The sequence below is a fragment of the Haematobia irritans genome, chromosome 4 (genome assembly GCF_050003625.1).
Source record: "Haematobia irritans isolate KBUSLIRL chromosome 4, ASM5000362v1, whole genome shotgun sequence".
Classification (NCBI taxonomy): Eukaryota; Metazoa; Arthropoda; class Insecta; order Diptera; family Muscidae; genus Haematobia; species Haematobia irritans.
Genome location: NC_134400.1, coordinates 87,332,237 through 87,354,842, shown reverse-complemented (window position 1 = coordinate 87,354,842; position 22,606 = coordinate 87,332,237). Strand labels below are relative to the sequence as shown.

At 32.7% G+C, this 22,606-nt stretch overlaps 2 protein-coding genes across 7 annotated transcripts in view; one reads left to right on the top strand and one right to left on the bottom strand.

Annotated features, from left to right (window-relative positions):
- MCU (mitochondrial calcium uniporter) overlaps nt 1–22,606 on the bottom strand; it is a 474,060-nt gene that overhangs the window by 221,736 nt on the left and 229,718 nt on the right. The window lies entirely within an intron of this gene.
- jv (javelin) overlaps nt 1–22,606 on the top strand; it is a 257,363-nt gene that overhangs the window by 203,978 nt on the left and 30,779 nt on the right. Inside the window, exons 3-4 of the mRNA XM_075307496.1 lie at nt 16,775–17,178; nt 17,269–17,626. Coding sequence (XP_075163611.1) covers nt 16,775–17,178; nt 17,269–17,626 — 762 coding nt within the window. The remainder of the gene's footprint in view (nt 1–16,774; nt 17,179–17,268; nt 17,627–22,606) is intronic.

Genomic DNA, 22,606 nt, shown 5'->3' with positions numbered 1-22,606 from the left:
ATTCTTTCTTCTTCGGAAACTAGTCATCTAGAGGATCAAATGATGTTAGAAGCCACTATACCATTCACGACTGCCGCATGACATTTGAAAGCGACTTCATTTAAACGAAAGTTTTTATGGCATTCACTCGAAATGTTTGCTGCATAAGGTTATTGACTTCTTTGTTAAATTTGAAAATAAACCTTCGAGGCGACGAGCTCGAAGTTTTGAGTAATGGAAGAACATAAACACAAATATATTTTGGTCTTTTATTTAATATAGTTGATGAAATATTTGGTTGATTTAGAAAATACTGCTTGACCAACAGTGAAAAAAATAGTCTTGGGGCCAAATATTTCATGTCCTTAACATTCGAATGCAGATTTTACTTAGCATACACTGAAAAAAAAGCATACTCGATTCCAAAGATTTTGTCTTTACTTTAAAAAATTTGGTATTGATTCCGAGCCAAAGAAGCGGAGAATACAAGTAAGTATACTTTTAAGACACAATTCTCTTTTAAAATCGGGTTTTGTGTACTTGCTTCTAGGAAGCAAATTTTAATTTTTCGCTTTTTCAGCTTTTTTTCTTCATATGCTATCAAAGTCCTTTAAAAACAAGTTAACGACGACTTTATTTTCCAAATTAAGACTCGACTTCTAGTAGAAATTATGCTGTGTTTCAAGTACAAAACGTCTTTAAAATAAAGTGTTGAAAAACATGTCCTATATTTGAGCGATTTTTTGCTTTGTAGTCAAGATGCAAAAAGACAACAAATTTAAAGACAATTTCATTAAATTTAAAGATTTGTTCTAAATTATTAAAGTCAAGTTGACCTTAGCCCAAACATTTTTTCTTTCATGTTATGATATCCATTTTTAAATCAAATCACTTAATTATAAGGACAATACGACTTCATTGAAAAGTTTATCGACCTTTGGTAAAGGAAAAAACTTTATACTAGAGAAATGCGTCTTCTATGCTAAGCAAAATTTGCATTCGTATTTGAAAGACATGAAATCTTTGACTTCACGACAATATTTTTTTCAGTGTAGAAGACGCATTTCTCTGATATTCGATTTTTTTCTTGGTCAAAAGTTGATAAACTTTTCAATGAAGTCATTTTGTCCTTATAGTTAAGTGATTCGGTTTAAAATTGGGTGTCCTAACATGAAAAAAAATTTCGCTTTATTAAACAACTTGGCATTAATACTTTTGAAAGAAGCTTAAAAATTAGTGAAATAGTGTTTAAATTTATTGACTTTTGCATCTTGGTATCAAAGCTAAAAAGCGTTTAAAAAAATATGTTTTTCACACTTTATTTTAATGACACTTTTTAGTTGAAACATAGCATAATTTCTACTTTTTTAGTGGATTTTGATAGCACATGAAAAGTACAGGTTGAAAAAAAAAACATAAATTAAAATTTGTTTCCTAAAATCAAGTACGCAAAACTCAAATTTAACAGAGAATTGTGTCTTAAAATTATCCTTAGGTGCTTCAATTCTCCGCTTCTTTAGCTCGGAATCAATAGAAAAATCATTAGTTTATATACAAAATCTTTGGAACCGGACATGCTTTTCTTCAGTGAAAAAAAAAATAGATATAAGTTCACAAAGACTATTCAGTTCATTGTTGTACCCCAGGCAGTGAATATCTCTCATATCAATGGGTGCCGGCCAATTATATACGGGAAAAATATTGTCGTAGCATAAAAGATTTTTGCATAGCATAAAAGACTTAACTCTTTTATGTCAAGATTATAATCTTTATAATTAATCATTTTTGTATCTTTATTACAAAGCTGAAAAGCCTTCAAAACTAGGAGACGCCTTTTTAAAGGCCTTTTTCTTACAAAATGATATAATTATACCCTCCATCATAGGATGGGGGTATATTAACTTTGTCATTCCGTTTGTAACACATCGAAATATTGCTCTAAGGCCCCATAAAGTATATATATTCTAGGTCGTGGTGAAATTCTGAGTCGATCTAAGCATGTCCGTCCGTCCGTCCGTCCGTCCGTCTGTTGAAATCACGCTAACTTCCGAACGAAACAAGCTATCGACTTGAAACTTGGCACAAGTAGTTGTTATCGATGTAGGTCGGATGGTATTGAAAATGGGCTATATCGGTCCATTTTTACGTATAGCCCCCATATAAAGGGACCCTTAGATTTGGCTTGTGGAGCCTCTAACAGAAGCATATTTCATCCGATCCGGCTGAAATTTGGTACATGATGTTGGTATATGGTCTCTAACAACCATGCAAAAATTGGTCCACATGGGTCCATAATTATATATAGCCCCCATATAAACCGATCCCCAGATTTGGCTTGCGGAGCCTCAAAGAGAAGCAAATTTCATCCGATCCGGCTGAAATTTGGTACATGATGTTGGTATATGGTCTCTAACAACCGTGGCAGAATTGATCCACATCGGTCCATAATTATATGTAGCCCCCATATAAACCGATCCCCAGATTAGGGTTGCGGAGCCTCAAAGAGAAGCAAATTTCATCCGATCCGCCTGAAATTTGGTACATGATATTGCAAAAATTGGTCCACATCGGTTCATAATTATATATAGCCCCCATATAAACCGATCCCCAGATTTGGTTGCGAAGTCTCCAAGAGAAGCAAATTTCATCCAATCATGTTGTTATTTGGAACATGGTGTTAGTATATGATCTTTAACAACCGTGGCAGAATTGGTCCATATCGGTCCATAATTATATATAGTCCCCATATAAAACGTTCTCCAGATTTGACCTCCGGAGCCTCTTGGAGGAGCAAAATTCATCCGATCCGGTTCACATTAGGAACGTGGTGTTAGTATATGGTCGCTAGCAACCATACCAAAATTGGTCCAATCACACAAAAATTGGTCCATATCGGTTCATAATCATGGTTGCCACTAGAGCCAAAAATAATCTACCAAAATTTTATTTCTATAGAAAATTTTGTCAAAATTTTATTTCGAGAGAAAATTTTGTTAAACTTTTATTCGGTTCATAATAAAATTTTCATCATTGTCAGAATTTTATTTCTATAGAAAATTTTGTCAAAATTTTATTTCTATAGAAAATTTTGTTCAAATTTTATTCGGTTCATAATCATGGTTGCCACTCGAGCCAAAAATAATCTACCAAGATTTTATTTCTATAGAAAATTTTGTCAAAAGTTTATTTCTATAGAAAATGTTGTTAAAATTTAATTTCTGTAAAAATTTTTGTCAAAATTTTCTTTCTATAGAAAATTTTGTCAAAATTTTTATTTCTATAGAAAATTTTATTTCTGTAGAAAATTTTGTTAAAATTTTATTTCTGTAGAGAATTTTCTAAACATTTTATGTCTACTTTGTCAAACTGAATTATATACGTATTGGATCGATCTTTTTTGATTTAATATATTCCACGTATGGACTTACATACAATTTAGAAGATGGTGTTAGGAGGTGTTAAGATATCTTGCCTTCGGCAAGCGTTACCGCAACTTAAGTAATTCGATTCTGGATGGCAGTGTTTAGAAGAAGTTTCTACGCAATCCATGATGGAGGGTACATAAGCTTCGGCCTGGCCGAACTTACGGCCGTATATACTTGTTTTTAATTTATAATTTTGGTGTTGAGTTTGAGTTTAGAATATTATCTTTATGACTTACACATACACAGAAGTTTAACAAGTGTATACACTGACAAAAATATTGTCGTGAGGCCAAAGATTTCTGATTTTTATATTCGAATGCGTTTTTGCTTTGTATGGAAGACGAATTTCTCTGATATAAAAGGTGTTTCCTTGTCCAACAGTCGCAATGAAGTCGTTTTGTTCTTATAATTAAGCGATTCCACATAAAAATGATTATCTTTACATGAATGAATGGTCAATTTGGCTTTAATTCTTCAAAACTAATGAAAGTTTCTATAAATTTGTTGCCTTTTTACAACTTGATTTCAAAGTCAAATATTAAATGTTTCCTTACTTGAATTTTCTGCTTCTTTGGCTCGAAGTAAATACCAAAATCATTATTGTAAAGTGAAAATCTTTAACACTATTTTAAGCTTAATTTTATAGTATTTTAGTTTACTTATAAACATCATAATTTGAGACGTAACCTGTTTCCAATTTAAAAATTCACGAGCAATAAATAATCTTCAGATCACCAGAGCGACATAAACTGAACTCAGAAAATCAAATGCAAGTAAATATACTTATAACCTACACTCAAAAAAAAGTTTACTTGGATCCAAAGATTTTGACCTTCCCTTAAGGATTTTGGTATTGATTCTGAGCCAAAGATGCGGCTTCTTTAGAATAAAGATATTTTTACGGACCTCCCTAGCTTTAAATCTAGGATCAATAAAATTAAAATTGGGTACAGATCTCACTCATCGAGTTTTTATTTTCGTTTTGCGATATATTAATAAAGGTATTTATGTACAAACAAATTCCAATTTCAAAATCCATATTATGCCAGGTACTTCAAAGTAACAACAGTTTTCCTAATGCTAAAAAAAAACTTTAAACCAAAGATGCAAATCCTTAAAATAAGTCGTAGCCTATATTTGAAGCGTTTTTATCTTAAATTTAAAAATTCAATATGTCAATTGAGTTAAAGACGATTTCTTTAAAATAAAAATATTTTTCTTTATTTTAAGGAAAATTTGCCTTACTTCAAAAATCCAGAACTTCAGCAGAGAGACGCAAAATTTCAAGATTTGTGTCTTAAATTTAATGAAAAAAATTTTTGAAGCAAGGATTATAAACTTTCTTTTAATTAAAATGTCATTGTTTTAAAGAATTTTGTCCTTAGCATTGCGTAAATTTTGAGTCCTAAAATTTAAGTTGCATAATCTTCCATATTAGGTCAATATTTTTTCAGTGTAGGAAAACGTATTGTATATATTGTACTGTAATATATATATATATATATATATATATATATATATATATATATATATATATATATATATATATATATATATATATATATATATATATATATATATATATATATATATATATATATATATATATATATATATATATATATATATATATATATATATATATATATATATATATATATATGGAAGTAAAAAAAAACTAAGTGGAGGTTTTCTCACACTAAGAGGAACCCAGTAGTTTTGGATATATTATTTCATGATTCTTTTATGAAAGACTTCATGCACTTTAGTAATAAGAAATATTTACGAACAAATATATTATGTACTAAAAGTACATCTATTTTATAGAAGGGTCTATAAATTTAGAACAATGTACAAATTCATTACCTCATATTATTTTTTGCCTTGCACACTTACAAGAGATGTTAATGATTCCTCTAAAACTCAAACAAAAATGGTTCTTATAAATCCAGAATCTGATATAGTCCTCATAGGTGAAATCTTTAAATTTCTCTTCGGGAAGTGTCCTCAAGCCCTCCTGAAATTTCAAAAAAAAAAACCCTAATATTTGGTTCATGGTGGTGGGTATTTATTTAAGATTCGGCCCGGCCGAACTTACTGCTGTATATACTTGTTTTGTTTCAAATAGGTTAAAAACAGAATCAGAAATAATAATATGGTACAAATTATATAAATTTTGTCGAGAAAATGATAAATCCATTCTAGAAAAATTGCGAGTTTTTGAAAATCAAACGTTTCAGACAAGCGAATGCATTAAAACTCATAAAAAAAATTAAGAATTTATTTATATGGCAAAAAATTTAAAGCACATCCAAAACACTTAATACGGTTCACACCTTAAAAAGTGCTGCAAATTCAGGGCAACGGCTGTTGAAATGATGGGCATCTCTCCTATAAAAAGTACATGTTACACTGGAAAAAAGTATGCCCGATTTTAACGATTTTGTCTTTATACTAATGGTTTTGGGTTTGATTCAGAGCCAAAGAAACGGACAATTCAAGTAACGATACCTTTAAGACACAATTCTCTTTTAAGTTTGAGTTTTGTGTACTTGATACTAGGAAGCAAATTTTAATTTAAAAACATGTCCCATTTTTGAACACTTTTTTACTTTGTAGTCAAGATGCAAAACAACAACAAATTTGAAGACAATTTCATTAATTTAAAAAAAAAATTCTTAATTATTAAAGTCAAAAATAAAAATTCTTCCATGTTATGATACCAATTTTTAAGTCGAATCACTCAATTATAAGGACAAAACAACTTCATTGAAGAGTTTATCAACTTTTGAACAAGGAAAAAACTTTATAGCTGAGAAATGCGTATCCTAAGCAAGATTCACACTCGTATTTGAGGGACATGAAATCTTTGGTCTCACGACAATATTTGTTTCAGTGTAATATCATCGCTTCTGCTCCAATTTTTTCACCACTTTCCGATCAAAAAAGAATATTTCCACTACTTTTTGGAGACGTTTTTTCCGGGTATTACCAGACCTTTCTATGCAAACCATTACCGTCTCAGTGTCTCAATTATGACCCAGTATTAATCTCTTAGTGCACTTAAACATTTTAAATATTCCTCATGCTTTTAAGCAAACGATGTATAATAAAACCACCCTCCAGGCATATAATTTATCAGACAAAATGAATAAAACGATGCCGTTTACTATGTGTCATAGTGGGTGCAAAAGAATGTGGTGCCAGCACACAAATGCATGCAGTCGATCCTTTCGGAAGTTACGAGGGTGTGCCTTCCTCCATTAACAACAAATTGGCTGTCACATTGCACTGCTATTTTGGTCGGATGCACAATGAACACAACCTAAGCTATGCAATTGTACCGCTGGATGCACAACATAATATGGCCATTTACACTTATCTGAAAACTTGCCCCGGGATATCCTCAATAAGCAGATTAAGTACCACAGAAAACGGGCAATCGATTGTGGAAGTGGAGTAAGAAAAAATTGCTAAGATTCTCCTTAGTTTTTATGATCATTTTAAAAGATTTCCTTTTTCCCCAGTCCCCAGCATCGTTTTAGTAGAAGTTGGTTAGGTGATAGAGTCAGCTTCACGTATACAATTCACATTAACTAACAAAAATATAAAGCTTTTATTTCATGAATAGTTTTCACAACATTTTTCCATTGGAATTCAGAGAATTTTATTAACAGTTTCATAAACTGAACAATACTGGTTTTGAAAAGCTATAAATGTATATATAATTTTTATGAAATGTTTTTTATTATAAATTAATTATAAATTCGTTTCAACACCGAAAAATTATGTACTTCTATACAAAACTTATGAAAAGGGTCATACATTAAATGAGACTTCCTTTTGTCTGTTTTTCCCCTTACTCCTTAATTATGCGAACATAAAAGGTCAACATTTATAAATTAATGGAATATTTCATTGAATAGATGTACGTTTACATTATATAGTTTACATGAAATATAATAAGAAACGATGAGCCCGTCGTAAAACTAGGAAAAACACGACTAATGTACGCGTTAGAATTGTTGTCACATGTAGTGGACTGTAGAAACAATAAGCATTGTTCGACTGTTCACCACTTAGGTGAATTCTAACAAATTAGCTTTCTAAAAATAAATTTCGTGTTGTTGCATTACTATGTAACAAAACGAAATAAAAATAAGATTAATGGACTTGTAAGTTATATGAAAAGATGATGTACAGTGGGAGAAAAGATGATTCAATTTGTAAGAGGAAATTTCCCAAATGTTTTCTCCATAAAGGAGTTAGCATAAAGGGCCCAAAATTGAGTTATTTCTCCCAGCCAGATCTATACTAAAGGCTGTGGAAAGGTTCATTCGCCCGAACCGAAACATGTACAGTCCAGGCGTGTATAGATTTGTATCTGGCATTGTCTTTTCAATGGCTCTATTAACCATGTTCCTTAATCTATATCTGTCCATAAAGCTCGAAAAATAATTGTATAATTAGATATAATGCATTTGGACGTCAATTTGCCTATTTCGGTATCAAGCTAACATGAAATATAATAAGTTTTTCGTAAATATTAAATTATGATTTTTGTGATAATGTCCAAGCAGGACCCTTTCATAAAATTCATGAAACTTTAATTTTATGTATGCCATCATAGCCACTCAAAATCAGTATTTTTTAATTTATGAAATTTGTTCATACAATTTATGAACGAATTAGTACCAAATTTCACCATCATATAATTAAATCCAATGCTACTTAATTTCTTATTAATTGTTTTGTTATTTTCATTCTTATTTTCTCCCGGCCAAAAACCTAATTTTACAATAATAAAATACACGTTCTTCGTTATCATGCGATGCTTTAAAAAGGCATTATGTGTTGTTTATATTAATGCACGTGAAATTCTGAAATTACAAGTCTTCTATAATAACTTGACTTAATACTGTATCGGAATGTAAAGGATAATGTGCACTCACAATAAATATTTTTACTGAATACACATACATGTGTTTGTGCACGCAAGTATCAACCCAGCGGCGTAGTTCATGTGCTTGGTCTAGGCATTACAGAGGCCTGCTTGGTCTAGGCATTACAGAGGCCTGCCTGCTTAGCTGCCACCAAAAAAATTTGGAGGTTCTTCCAAAGGCACAACTGTAAAAGCACTTCCAGAAGATGCACTCCCAATGATGTTCTTTATTTTAACTACCCAGGAAGTTTTTTTAATTCACTTTTTTATAACTTGGATTTTTCATACTTTTAATGGATAATTTTAAGTTTTTTTCTTTCAAATAGGTTAAAAACAGAGTAAGAATTCATAAAAGGGTCCAAATCATTTAAATTTTGTCGACAAAAATGCTAAATCCAATCTGAAAAAATTGTGCATTTTTGAAAATATTTGAGGTCAAACGTTTCCGACAAGCGTTAGAATCCATTAAAAATTATAAAAATTATTTTTTTGACAAAATATTACGGATTTTTTTAATTTACATCCAAAACATTGAATTCGGATCACACCTAAAGAAGTGATGCAAAATTCAGTGCAACGGCTGTTGAAATGGAGAACTTCCGTCCTATGACAAGCCCATGTTAAATTCATCGCTTCTGCGTCAATTTTGCACCACTTCCGGATCCAAAAAGAACATTTTCATTACTTTTTTGGCGACGCTTTTTGTGCTGGGATAGAGTGAGACTGGAGGACAAGGTCTTCTTTGTAGCTTACATAAAAGGGCGTTCACCACCCCTCTAAACAGAAAGAGTTCTACAGGGGTGTATATTAGAATTCCTACATAATTACTGAAAATAGAACCACATTTGCAGTTGCACAGTTGCAGTGCTACGTCAAGAAGGTGTTCTATAGTACAGAAAGGTCTTCTCTATACTTTCTCAAAAGAATGGCTTTACTATTACTAACACGATATTACATAGTTATTGTTTTAATTCACAATTATTATAAACGGGGTACTGTTTTTGTTTTCTTAAGGTAAACTTCGTTACTCTTCGGTTGTGGGAACAAATAACATATAGCAACGAAATCTTACACATTCCTAATGGCCGATTTTGGGAAGTTGACGGCAATCCAATTAGATGCTTGTCTACTTTGTAAGTGGGATTTTATAAAACGAGCGATTGACTTAGAAACGCCTTGAAAATACCTTCTAATTATAACCCAGCAAAAAAAGCTGCCAAAAAAGTAGTTTGGATCCCCAATCTGTGGTCCGGAAGTAGTGCAAACTTGGATCATCTCCAATGAATTTTATATGGGCTTGTCATAGGACGGAAGTACTACCTTTTTGGATCCTTTGCATTGCTTTAGAAGTTGTGTCCTGGAAGCTAATTTGAATGAAGAAATTTAAAAAGCGAAAAAAAAATGTTCAACCAATTTCACTTTTTTTTTCATCCATATGTTTTATTACACAATAATCTTCCTATTATCTAATTTTTACAATTTGAAAAACTTTTTCGCTCCGACCAGGGAATGAACCTATGTTTGCTGGCACCATAACAGAACGCCTTAGCACATTCAGCCACAAACGCCATTGATCATAAAGCGTCGAAAAGTCAATTCAAATGTTTGTGATATGATCGTAATACGACAACAAGGAATAACATTCGAATTGCTTCTCGAGATGTTCTTTATTAGTATGAACGAAAAAATAAGAAACGGAGGTTCAAATCTCACCAGCGGCAATTCTTTTTATCAAATATTTTTCTAAAAAAATATTTTTTATGTCATGCATCGTTTTTATTTTATATTATCATATAAATAAATTTTTTCCATTGAAAATCAACAAAAAAATTAAAAATTCTCGTAATTTTCAAAATCTTCTCAAAAGAACTTCCATGGAAGCGAATAAGTCAAACGGCACAAGTTCAAATCCCAGCGGGGTTGAAATTAATTTTTTTTATTATATATTTTTTTTTAAATTTTTTTATTAATCTTCTTTTTTATTTTTTTTTATTAGCTTTCAATTTTTTTGTAAAATTTAAATGTCAAAAATTTGCACTTAAAATAGCCTGATTGCGTTCTTTCTAATACTTGTCCACAAGGACTGCATCGGAAGTAGAAAAAATTTATTGGGGGATCCCAAGATGCGCTTTAGAAGAAATGTTTGTGCACTTGTCCAAAAAGACTGCATCGGAAGTGGAAAAATATCACTGGGAGATCCCACGATGCTCTTTAGAAGAAATGTTTGTGGACTTGTCCAAAAGGACTGCATCGGAAGTTGAAAAAACTCAATGGGGGATTCTGGGATGGGCTTTAAAAGAAATGTTTGTGGAACAACTTCCAATTTTTTTTTGCTGGGAATTAAATAGGAATGCAAACAATTTTAAAACTCTCTTTTAAAAGAGAGCCCAAGGCAAATCTCCTGCTGCATTACTTTTAACACACGGACATTCTCTTTATAGCAGTTGTATAGCATTTCTATAAAAAAAGGCAAAGAGAATGATCGGGTGTATAAAATGAAAAAGTAAATGAAACGCAATGCTTAATTACAGGTCTGGGGCCAAATCACCGCATTCGTCATCGAGTTCTGTTTCGTATAGAGAAACATTTCGATCGCATTAAATTTTTGGATCACCGCATTCGATCGTAATTTATTTTGTCTACTACTTTTTTTTACATTGCTGTAAACATATGGTAATAAGAAATTGAAAGAGAGTAGAATTTCAAAATAATGTTTTGTTATCAAATTATGTTATTTCTGAGATATTTATATTGTTTTTGTGTGTTAAAATATATGTGTTAAAATATATTATGAAACCAAGTGTTTTTTTCCTCGTTTTCGGATTCAGACGATGAGTACAAAGTGGCATTAATAAGGAAAAATATTCGTGACAAAAGCAGTCCTTTAGCATTGCCTGAAGTAGAGTAAGAGTAAATTGTGTTTTTAACATCCATAGATTTAAAAGACGTTTTTATATGTCAAAAGAAGCTTTTAAATATGTTGTTGAAAAAATAAGTTTTTTTGAAGCGGCTACTGAGCATTCCTTTCTTTGATCCGATTCCCTAAATGCAAGTAATATATTTTCTTAAATGTATTTTGCCAAAATGGAATAATAATTACATTTTCACCAACTTTTTTCTTTTTGTTTACCTTTTTTCTGCTCAAAAATCACTACATACTTCGTTTTCGATAGCATGCTACCTATCGTGTTCAACTTCGAGTAGAAACAATTCGATAACGACTGCGGTGATCCGCGTAAACTACATTACGAAGACGAAGTACTCGATTTCGACTGCGGTGATTTGGCCCCTGATTTTAGAAGGCCTACGTTGAATGTAAAATCAGTACACATGCAAGCCTTATAAACACAACTCCTTCCAATTTAAGGCATTTTACATGCCTGAATTTGCAAGGTCCTTCTCGATTCCGCCGCTGGGAAGTAGCACACCATGAAAACACTTACACTAATGAAGCCATTATTAAACTTCAATAGCACTTGGGAGGTAAATAAAAAATCCATGACCATAATTGTAACAACTGAAAGATTATTTGAGAATGTTGTTTTCGTAGTTAATAGTGATAAGGGCTACAATTATTTGCTCTTCTATTTACAAAGTAAACGAGTCCTCAATCAAAGTTAAATTTAGAAGCATTCTGCTGGTGAACACATACATAGATAAAAATGTATGTTTATCATATATTCCGGTATAAACATAATGTCTTATGGACTGATTTTTTAAACGCAATATTTTTAAATGCAAAAATACAATGTTCCTAAATTAGCAAAAAACACTTGGGGCACATCCCAGCAAAAACTCTCATTACCCGGTAATCTTGTAGGTAAGCCTGTTTAAAAATTAATAACCACTTATTAATTGTCATCGCTCCGGATTACATTTACATACGCATGTCCTAGGAGGAAAGTACTTCTCCCCAGGCATACCTTTGACCATGAAATAATTAGTGCTTTTAAAGCATATAATCACCTAATATGTAATCACTTCGTTGATATACCAAAGTTTACAAAATGACCACTTATTGTCTCAGGCAACCAAATCTCGAAAATATTGACTTCTCTAGCCGATTACAATGGATCAAAATATGGCGAGTAATGCTTTAATGTGAACATTACTTGAATAGAAACGAATATTGTACAAATAAACAAAAATGTAATAAATCATCTAAATAAGATTACAGGCAAATTAATTTCACAGTTAAATTAGAAATAAATGCTGTCGTTTAAGGGAGTTAGATTCACATTATGTTCGAAACCTATTAAAAGTGGATTTTATATATCCCCTTTTATAAGGCAAATGACAGTTGTAATCTAGTGAAGTTGATTTTGAAAGTGTAATGTGAATGAGGTATAATAAAGCATTTATTTAAAACATAGTATGGTAATGTCATTAATTTAAAACACGCACGCAGAGAAGGAATATGATCACCTCAACCATGTTTTAAGAGCAAAATGTTATTTTTGTATGGTGACCATGTAACATGTTTGTCACTAAAATGTTATTTTCCCGTCAAATATAACCTGCTTGACGAAATCAGATACATGATTTCTTCTTAACATCGTTTTCTAAATTGTGAATTAGTCCATACGTGGTAGAGAGCCAGAATTGAAATATGGGGGTCGCTTATATGGGGGCTATATACAATTATGAACTTGATATGGACTAATTTTTTGTGATTGGGGATCGATTTATCTGAGGGCTATATATAACTATAGACCGATATGGACCTAGTTAGGCATGGTTGTTAACGGCCATATACTAGCACAATGTACCAAATTTCATCTGACTCGGATGCAATTTGCTCCTCCATGAGGCTCCAAAACCAAATCTCGGGATCGAGGCTATATATGATTATGGACTGATATGGACCACTTTTGGCATGGCTGTTAAATATCATATACTACCACCACGTACCAAATTTCAACCACATCGGATGAATTTTGTTTCTTCAAAAGGCACCGGAGGTCAAATCTGGGGATCGGTTTATATGGGGACTATATCTAATTATGGACTGATATGAACCAATTCCTGCATGGTTGTTGGATAACATATACTAACATCACGTACCAAATTTCAACCGAATTGGATGAATTTTGGTCTTCCAAGAGGCTCCGGAGGTCAAATCTGGTAACCGGTTTATATGGGGGCTATATATAATTATGGACCAATTTCGACCAATTTTTGCATGGTTATTAGAGACCATACACTAACACCATGTACCAAATTTGCGCCGGATCGGATGAAATTTGCTTCTCTTAGAGGCTCCGCAAGCCAAATATGAGGATCGGTTTATATGGGAACTATATATAATTATGGACCGATGTGGACCAATTTTTGCATGGTTGTTAGGTCATATGCTGACACCATGTACCAAATTTCAGCCGGATCGGATGAAATTTCCTTCTCTTAGAGTCCCCGCAAACCAAATTTGGGGGTCCGTTTATATGGGGGCTATACGTAAAAGTGGGCCGATATGGGCCCATTTACAATACCATCCGACCTACATCAATAACAACTACTTGTGCCAAGTTTCAAGTCGATAGCTTGTTTCGTTCGGAAGTTAGCGTGATTTCAACAGACGGACGGACGGACGCACATGCTCAAATCGACTCAGAATTTCACAACGACCCAGAATATATATACTTTATGGGGTCTTAGAACAATATTTCGATGTGTTACAAACGGAATGACAAAGTTAATATACCCCCATCCTATGGTGGTGGGTATAACAAAAATGTAACAAATCATCTAAATAAGATTACAGGCAAATTATTTTCACAGTTAAAATATAAATAAATGTTGTCGTTTAAGGGAGTTAGATTCACATTATGTTCGAAATCTACTAAAAAAGTGGATTTTATATATCCTTTTTTATATAACTTTATATATCATTTTTTTGAAAGTGTGCAGTCGATTTTGAAAGTGTAATGTGAATGAGGTATAATAAAGCATTTATATAAAATGATAATATCATTAATTTAAAACACAATTATTATGAAATATTCGTGAAGAATATTCCTTAACGGAAAAATCTTCAGAATTACCGTTACATAACATATTTTTTTGAGTTTTTTTAAGTAAATGCTCAATTATGTGAATAATTATACCTAATGGCACCGTCATTTATTATATTTTATTAAGTCATTAACGGCCAAATGCATTACATTTTGAGAATATCAATTCAAAAATTACCGATAAGTATTTATTATTGCCATTACAAGTTAGTCATTATAACTCACCGCAATGTAATGCAATGTGTAATGACAGCTTTACTCCTGGTAATGTAACTTGTAATGAGATGTGGTTACCTAGTTTTTGCTGGGATATGTTAGTATGTTAGAATATGTTATGTTTGGAATAATAATTTATCATAAAAATAATATGTGTGGAAGTAAATCTATATTGATTTAGAAATTTCGAGTAAATCAATATAGATGAAGAGAGAAACGATAGGGAAATAAATAGAAACGAAAACAGAACGACTTGACGAGAAACTACTTGTATGTTGTGCTCGTATGAGGGTATTCGCTAATCAAAACAACAATAATAAACGATTTATTTAAAGAAAGGAGTTAATTATTTGGATCCTTAAAACAAGATTTGTCTAGGGTGAAAGGTAATATGATTGCATAGTACAAACAATTTTTAGTTTGAACAACTTCTGAAAATATATTTGCAGAATATGTTTGGTAGTGTATGTTACAGAGGCAATTGTTTTTGATGCTTACAGTGGTATCACTTTTTCTTACGAAAGGGCACTCTGCTGTTTTTAGAAGTCACTGTTTTCACTTCTTTCATTTTACTGCCGTCTCGACTAGTTTTGGTGCCGAGGTAGATAAAGAAAACACATAAAATTCATTGTGCACGCAGAGAAGTAATATGATCACCTCAAACATGTTTCAAGAGCAAAATGTTATTTTTGGGTGGTGACCATGTAACATGGTTTTCGCAACCATGTTATTTCCTCGGAAATCATGTATCTGATTTCGGCCAGCAGGTTATATTTGACGAGAAAATAACATTTTAGTGACAAACATGTTACATGGTCAGCATACAAAAATAACATTTTGCTCTTGAAACATGTTTGAGGTGATCATATTACTTCTCTGCGTGCACAATGAATTTTATGTGTTTTCTTTATCTACCTCGGCACCAAAACTAGTCGAGACGGCAGTAAAATGAAAGAAGTGAAAACAGCGAAAATAAAAAAATTTCACACCAAAATAAATGTGTAGGTTGAAAATTTTTTCTTTAGAGTTTAAAAATAATGTACATGGAAAATTATAAAAAAACCTGCAGAGAAGGAATATTACCACCTAGGCGGAGGAGCAAAATTTTATTTTTGGATAGAAAGAAAAAAAAAACATTTTTATCACAAACTTGTTGTTTTCCAGCCAAATATAAAATTTTTCTTGAAATGCGAAACCAAATATGCGAGAAAACAACAATAGTTGCGACAAACATGTTACATGTTCACCGTCCAAAAATAACATTTTGCTCTAGGGGGTGATCATCCTTCTCTGGATGTACACACAAAAAAATAATACATTTATTTTATGAATAGTGTTCACAAAAACTTTCCAAACACGGGATTCATAAATTATATGAAAACAATTCATAAAATAAAAAATACAGGTTTTCATTGACTATGAATGTGTACATAATATGAATGGAATTTTTAATATTACAAATGAAGTATACATATTTTTGTCATTGAAAAATATGTGCCTTTACATAATATGTACTAAAAACGTCATGCATTATATGCAACTTTTAATTTTTTCCTCCTGATTCTTAATGCCTGCATAATTGGTCAAAATGTATGAACACATCTATTAAAACCCGCATTAAAGTCCAGCCAGCAAAGAATATAATTTTATAATATTTTATATTATTGATAAACATGAGCACCAACCCCTCCAGTTATATATTGTTTTTTTCGTAATTTTTTTTACAGCAATAAAAAATCTTCAAATCGCGACGGCGATTCAAACTGTACTGAAAAACTCAAATACATCAAACTCGCGTATTACCTTCAAAACGTTATGTTTCGTTTTTTGTTGTCTCGTATTATATGCTTGTTTTGTATACACATGAGAGTAACTCTATGTTGTGGCTCTTTCACTCTAAGAGAAAACCAGTATTAATTAAAATTTCATTAATTTTATGAAACCGTCTCTATATATTATTAAAAGATTCATAATTTCAAAACAAGTATTTATGAAAACAATACATAATGTAAGTGTACACATTTTTTATGAAAAAGTCCATAAATTTATAAAAATGTACAAATTCATATTTTATTTTTTTGTGTGTAGGTTTTCAAATTTGGAGGGCCTAAAAGGTCTTACTAAATAATATTTGGATTCAAGTATATTTTTCTTGCAGTGTAATGAAGATCAATAACATGCCGTTTAAATTTCCCTTGCAGAAAATCTAAAGAATACATCTACAATTACGTAGATCGTGTACGCTTTGCTGAAGGCTCATTTCCCGATCACCAATATCCTTCACGGGGATCTGGTTGGCGGCACAACAAATCCATATCGCATCTTGATTTAGCCACAAGCTGTCACAGTGCAGCTTCCGGTTTAAATCACTGGCCATCCACACACCCATCGGCACACCACCATCAATTGCGTCATTCACGTTCGTTGGACTACAACCATATCGATCGTTGCAAAGACGCACTGGACATAGCCGAATACTATTGGCGACTCGACCACGACCCGGAAATCTATGAGGAAGAGGAGGAAATCGACATTGAAACGGAAAACACGGGCTCACAACTGAAATACGTTAGTGAGCATCATCATTATCGAGACTTCAAGTGTGGTAAGTTCTTTGGATAACGTGCGTATGCTTATCCAACCGTGATGGGAGATACAGAAACGAAATATACGATTCAATTTTTCCCATTTACAGCTGATGAAAATTTCCATAACTCAGTAAATGCTCCCTATCAAAAGACCAACAAACAACAACAGCAGCAGTCACAACAGTCACAGGTCAGCAAGCATATACCGTCATCATCATCATCATCGAAGGCAAACATAGCCCCACATCCGTCATCGGCAACGCAATCTGGTATTGTCACAACAGTACCTGCAGCCTTTGAGTTTGCCAGCGATTCGTGTAGTTTACGTCGATCGCGCAGTTTGGCTGTAATACGTGAGGAGACATTTAGCGATCTGCAAATTAGTTCTTCCAATGGCAGTCGACGTTCACAATTAATTCCGCGTGCTCGTCTTGTCAATCGCGGTTATTTCAGAGAACGTGATAGGTAATGTATTAACTTTAATTATATTTGATATTAATAGAAGTTTTTTTTTTATGGAAAAATACATTGCACAGTAGGCCAAAGCACAACATGGTATTTTTAATTGATATTTTAGAAACTAGGTATGAGGATATGAGGTTAGTGTTCGCGTGTGATTTTTTTCTGGTGCCTTTGTTCGCAATTTTGGGCCAAAACAAATAAGTTTTTCAGTGGTTGCTTATATCCTCTCAGTATGGTTGGTGACATTCAGTGTTACCAGTATTTTTCTCGCTCTTGTCCCCAAATATGAACGCTTTCTTCCCCAATTTAAATTTAAATTCGTCAAAAATCCCCAATGAATTTTTGACACATTTTTATAAAAAGAAAGAAAAAATAGGCCCTTCTGTAGAAAATCAGTGATAAGTTAAAAATTGGAAAAATATAAAATTTTGGTCATACCAGTTTGAGGCCTGCAAACTGAATTAGAAACCAGGTTATAGTCTTCCACATGCTCGAGAATTGAATAGTGCGAGTTCGGTCACTATGTACCACCACCACACCATGTAAACGAAAATTTATTTCTAAATACTCAAGTAATAAAATTGTGTGTGGTAGATCAGTATGAAGGTGAACTATATTTATGGAATATATTGTCCAAATCAGTGATGAACACTGGGTTGGGCAACAGAATCCTCACGAAATGATTTCGAAATTGTAGAAAAATGTTTTATCCGACCTGGATAAAATTATAAATTAGCGTTTGGGTCCCCAAAATAAAACCATGAGTCCGTTTCTTATATGAATAGTCCTTTTCACTTTATTATATGCCGTGGAATAAAGAAGACCAAAGTTTTCTTTTCTACATTTTGATGATTCTCTGTTCTTATTTATGGAAATTCCTCACAATATACCCAAGCCTCCAACTCAAAAGTTTCATCCCCATCCTCGAAAATATCCCGAATTTGGGGTAAAGTACCCAACACTGGCATCACTGGTAGTATTTCTGAATGGATCAACGCTTTCCTCGATGATTTTATTTTATTAATTAAAAAAAACAAGTTGAAGTTACCCGATTTGAAACCCTATATGATGCACAGTCACTTATAAAAATCTTTGAGAGAGAGACCTATGGTCATAGACGATCACGAACGAAAATCTTTTACTTAATGACGAACACTCTGGACTGCGGATCAAGTACACCCACTCACGCACAAACAAGCTTGTTTTTCAGTGCGTGTAGCTTTTATTCAAATAATTCCTTTTACTATGCGATTATTATTGCATCACTCTGTGAAACATGGTGTTATAACAAAATCCACATGTTTGCAAAACCAACACAGAAAAAATATGTTTAGCTTCAATCACGAAATTAATTGATCCAATTGATTTTTAATTTAAATTTATTGAAGCTTGAAATTATAATACAATAATCGCGAACTTAAAAAATAATAATAATTTGATTTTTGTTTTAATTAAAAAATTAGCTCATTCTATTAAATTTTTAGTTGAATCATTATTGTTGTTTTGATTTCAGCTTAAAACCATGGGTTGACTAAACTACAAGAGTAGCTTAACCAACAGAGGAAATATATGTTTGTCAAATTGGGAGCCACCGTGGTGCAATGATTAGCATGCCCGCCTTGCATACACAAGGTCGTTGGTTCGATTCCTGCTTCGACCGAACACCAACAAGTTTTCCAGCGGTGGATTATCCCACCTCAGTAATGCTGGTGAAATTTCTGCGTGTTTCAAAGCTTCTCTAAGTGGTTTCACTGCAATGTGGAACGCCGTTCGGACTCGGCTATAAAAAGGAGGTCCCTTGTCATTGAGCTTAACATGGAATCGGGCAGCACTCAGTGATAAGAGAGAAGTTCACCACTGTGGTATCACAATTGACTGTATAGACTAAGTGAGTCTGGTACAGTGGGCTGCCACCTAACCTAACCGTTTCGGAACTACAACATTCCTCATCAGCATCGTCTACTTGAGAACCATGGCATTGAATGGTACTACATTAATTTTTTCCAACGAAACATTAATATGTGTCACATTTGATTTGGTGGTGCTCTACAAATTAGTGCAGGTTGTTATATACCCGCCCAATTTAGACTTTATTGAGTTATATTCAAGTTTGAGTATTCACGTCTCTAAATTCACTTGCATTAAGTGCAGTGATAAACACACGATTACCATTACTTTTTTCATAAAAATTGCTAAAGAAAAACTCCTAGAAAGGTGAAATGTACACTCAAATAAAGTATTTTCATAAAAGGCCCAATTTTGGCTTCTTGGAAAAAGTTTCACAACATTGGGGTCAGTTATAGTTATATATACAGCAGTAAGTTCGGCCGGGCCGAATCTTAAATACCCACCACCATGAATCAAATATAATAGTTTACTTTGAAAACTCTTCGCCGTACGGGTTACTTAATAATATATAGAATTTCAGGGGGTTTTATGACAGATATTCTCCCAAGCTAAATTTTAAGATTCTACCTATGAAGACTAGATCAGATTCTGGATTGAAAAGAAACAATTTTGTTTGAGTTTTAGAGAAATCATAAACATATTGTGTAAATGACGAAATAAAGCCTTGATTTGAAATGTTAAATCTGTAGATTTTTACCGCCATTATTTAAATGATTACGATGAGTAAAATCTGGACATTTTACTTACAGTTTTAAGAAATTTTTATGATCAGTGCGCCTGCTATACCCTCAAGTAGTGAAATCGGTCTATATCGATGACCGGTAGAAATAAATGCGATACAGATTTTTGAGGGTCTAAAATACCAGTATATTTACATTTTCGGGCAAATCGGATAAAATCTACGATTTCTAGAAGCCCAAGGAGTTCAATCGGGAGATCGGTCTATATGGGGCTACATTAAAACATAGCTCGATACACACCATATTTGGCTGACATATTTGTGGTCCTAAAATACCTAGGTTTCCAATTTCAAGCAAAGTGGATAAAAACTACAGATTCTAGCAACCCAAGAAATAAATTGGGGAGGTATGTCTATCAGACAAATTGGGTAAAAACTACGAATTCTACAAGCCCAAGAAATAAAATCGGGAGGTCGGTCCATATGGGGGCTATACCAAAACATGGACCGATAGACACCATTTTGAGCGCACCTATTTGTGGTCCTCTAATACCTCTATATATCCAATTTCAGGTAAATTGAATAGAAAATACGGTTTCTAGAAGCCCAAGACCCCAAATCGGGTAGTCGATTTATATGGGGGCTATATCAAAACATGGACCGATATAACCCATCTGCGAACTTTACCTGCCTGCAGACAAAAGATGAGTTTGTGGAAAATTTCAGCACGATTGCTTCATTATTGAAGACTGTAGCGTGATTACAACAGACAGACAGACGGACATCGTTATATCGTCTTAGAATTTCTCCCTGATCAAGAATATATATATATATATATATATATATGTATATATATATATATATATATATATATATATATATATATATATATATATATATATATATATATATATATATATATATATATATATATATATATATATATATATATATATATATATATATATATATATATATATATATATATATATATATATATATATATATATATATATATATATATATATATATATATATATATATATATATATATATATATATATATATATATATATATATATATATATATATATATATATATATATATATATATATATATATATATATATATATATATATATATATATATATATATATATATATATATATATATATATATATATATATATATATATATATATATATATATATATATATATATATATATATTGAAAAATCATAAGAATTTTTATGATTATTAATTAATTACTTTAATGACAAAATTTAGGACAAAGTAAAAAAGGACTTCAATGAAAACACGTCTGGTTCGCTTCTAGCCAAGAGAAAAAGAGATCGATTTATTCCAAAGTCACGATTCTTTCAGTAATCGCTCGGGAAAATTTCCCAAGCGATTTGACAGTAACTGTTGACGTTGTAAGTATTCATGTAACAACGCCGACTATATTACAGCATTACAATACAATACAATTCAAACTTAAATTTGTACGTTATTCTATGATTTAATTCAAATTAAGAGTTGTGAATAGTATTTCATTTAATAATAATATCATTGCGAGAAACGGCCGAACATTCTGCCCCCGTTGAAGAACTGTATCTTCAACTAACAGGTAAAATAGCTAGTTTGGTTATAGGCCGTTTAAGTATTCCGTTTTTTGTTTGAACCTCTGCCACCCTGACCTTTCCGTCTTTGCCTTTGACCACTGTTATGACTCTGCCTGTTAACCAATGTTGTGGTGGCAAGTTGTCTTCGTGGATTAGCGCTAGCTGTCCTACCTCCACGTTGGGCTCGTCTTGGACCCATTTGCCTTTGTTCTGGAGACCTAAAATGTAATCTCTGGACCAAGCTCTCCAAAACTTCTGCTTGATGATGCAAAGTTGTTGCCAACGTCTCAAGGATCCCAGTTTGCAGTCTGGAACGTCTTCGACGAATTCTTGAGGCAGCGAAAGAAGATCCCCTCCGATTAATAGATGAGCAGGAGTTAGGACTGCTCCGTCGTTGGGATCTGTGCTGAGCGGTGTTATTGGCCTCGAGTTGAGTACCGCTTCTACTTCTACCAGTACGGTTTGGAATTCTTCCACGGATAGTAATGCGCTGCCTATCGCACGTATAAGAAGGTACTTGGCTGACTTGACCGCAGCCTCCCACAGGCCCCCAAAATGGGGTGCTCGTGGGGGTATGAAGCTGAACTCTACTTCCATTTTCGCTGCTTGTGATACCAGTTCTCCGTTGGTTAGCTTCCGATACAATTCTTTCAGCTTCCGGTCGGCGCCCACGAAGTTGGTTCCGTTGTCGCACAACACTTTGGACGGTAGACCTCGGCGTGACACAAACCTTTTGAAACATAAAAGAAAACATTCCGATGTTAAATTTGAAA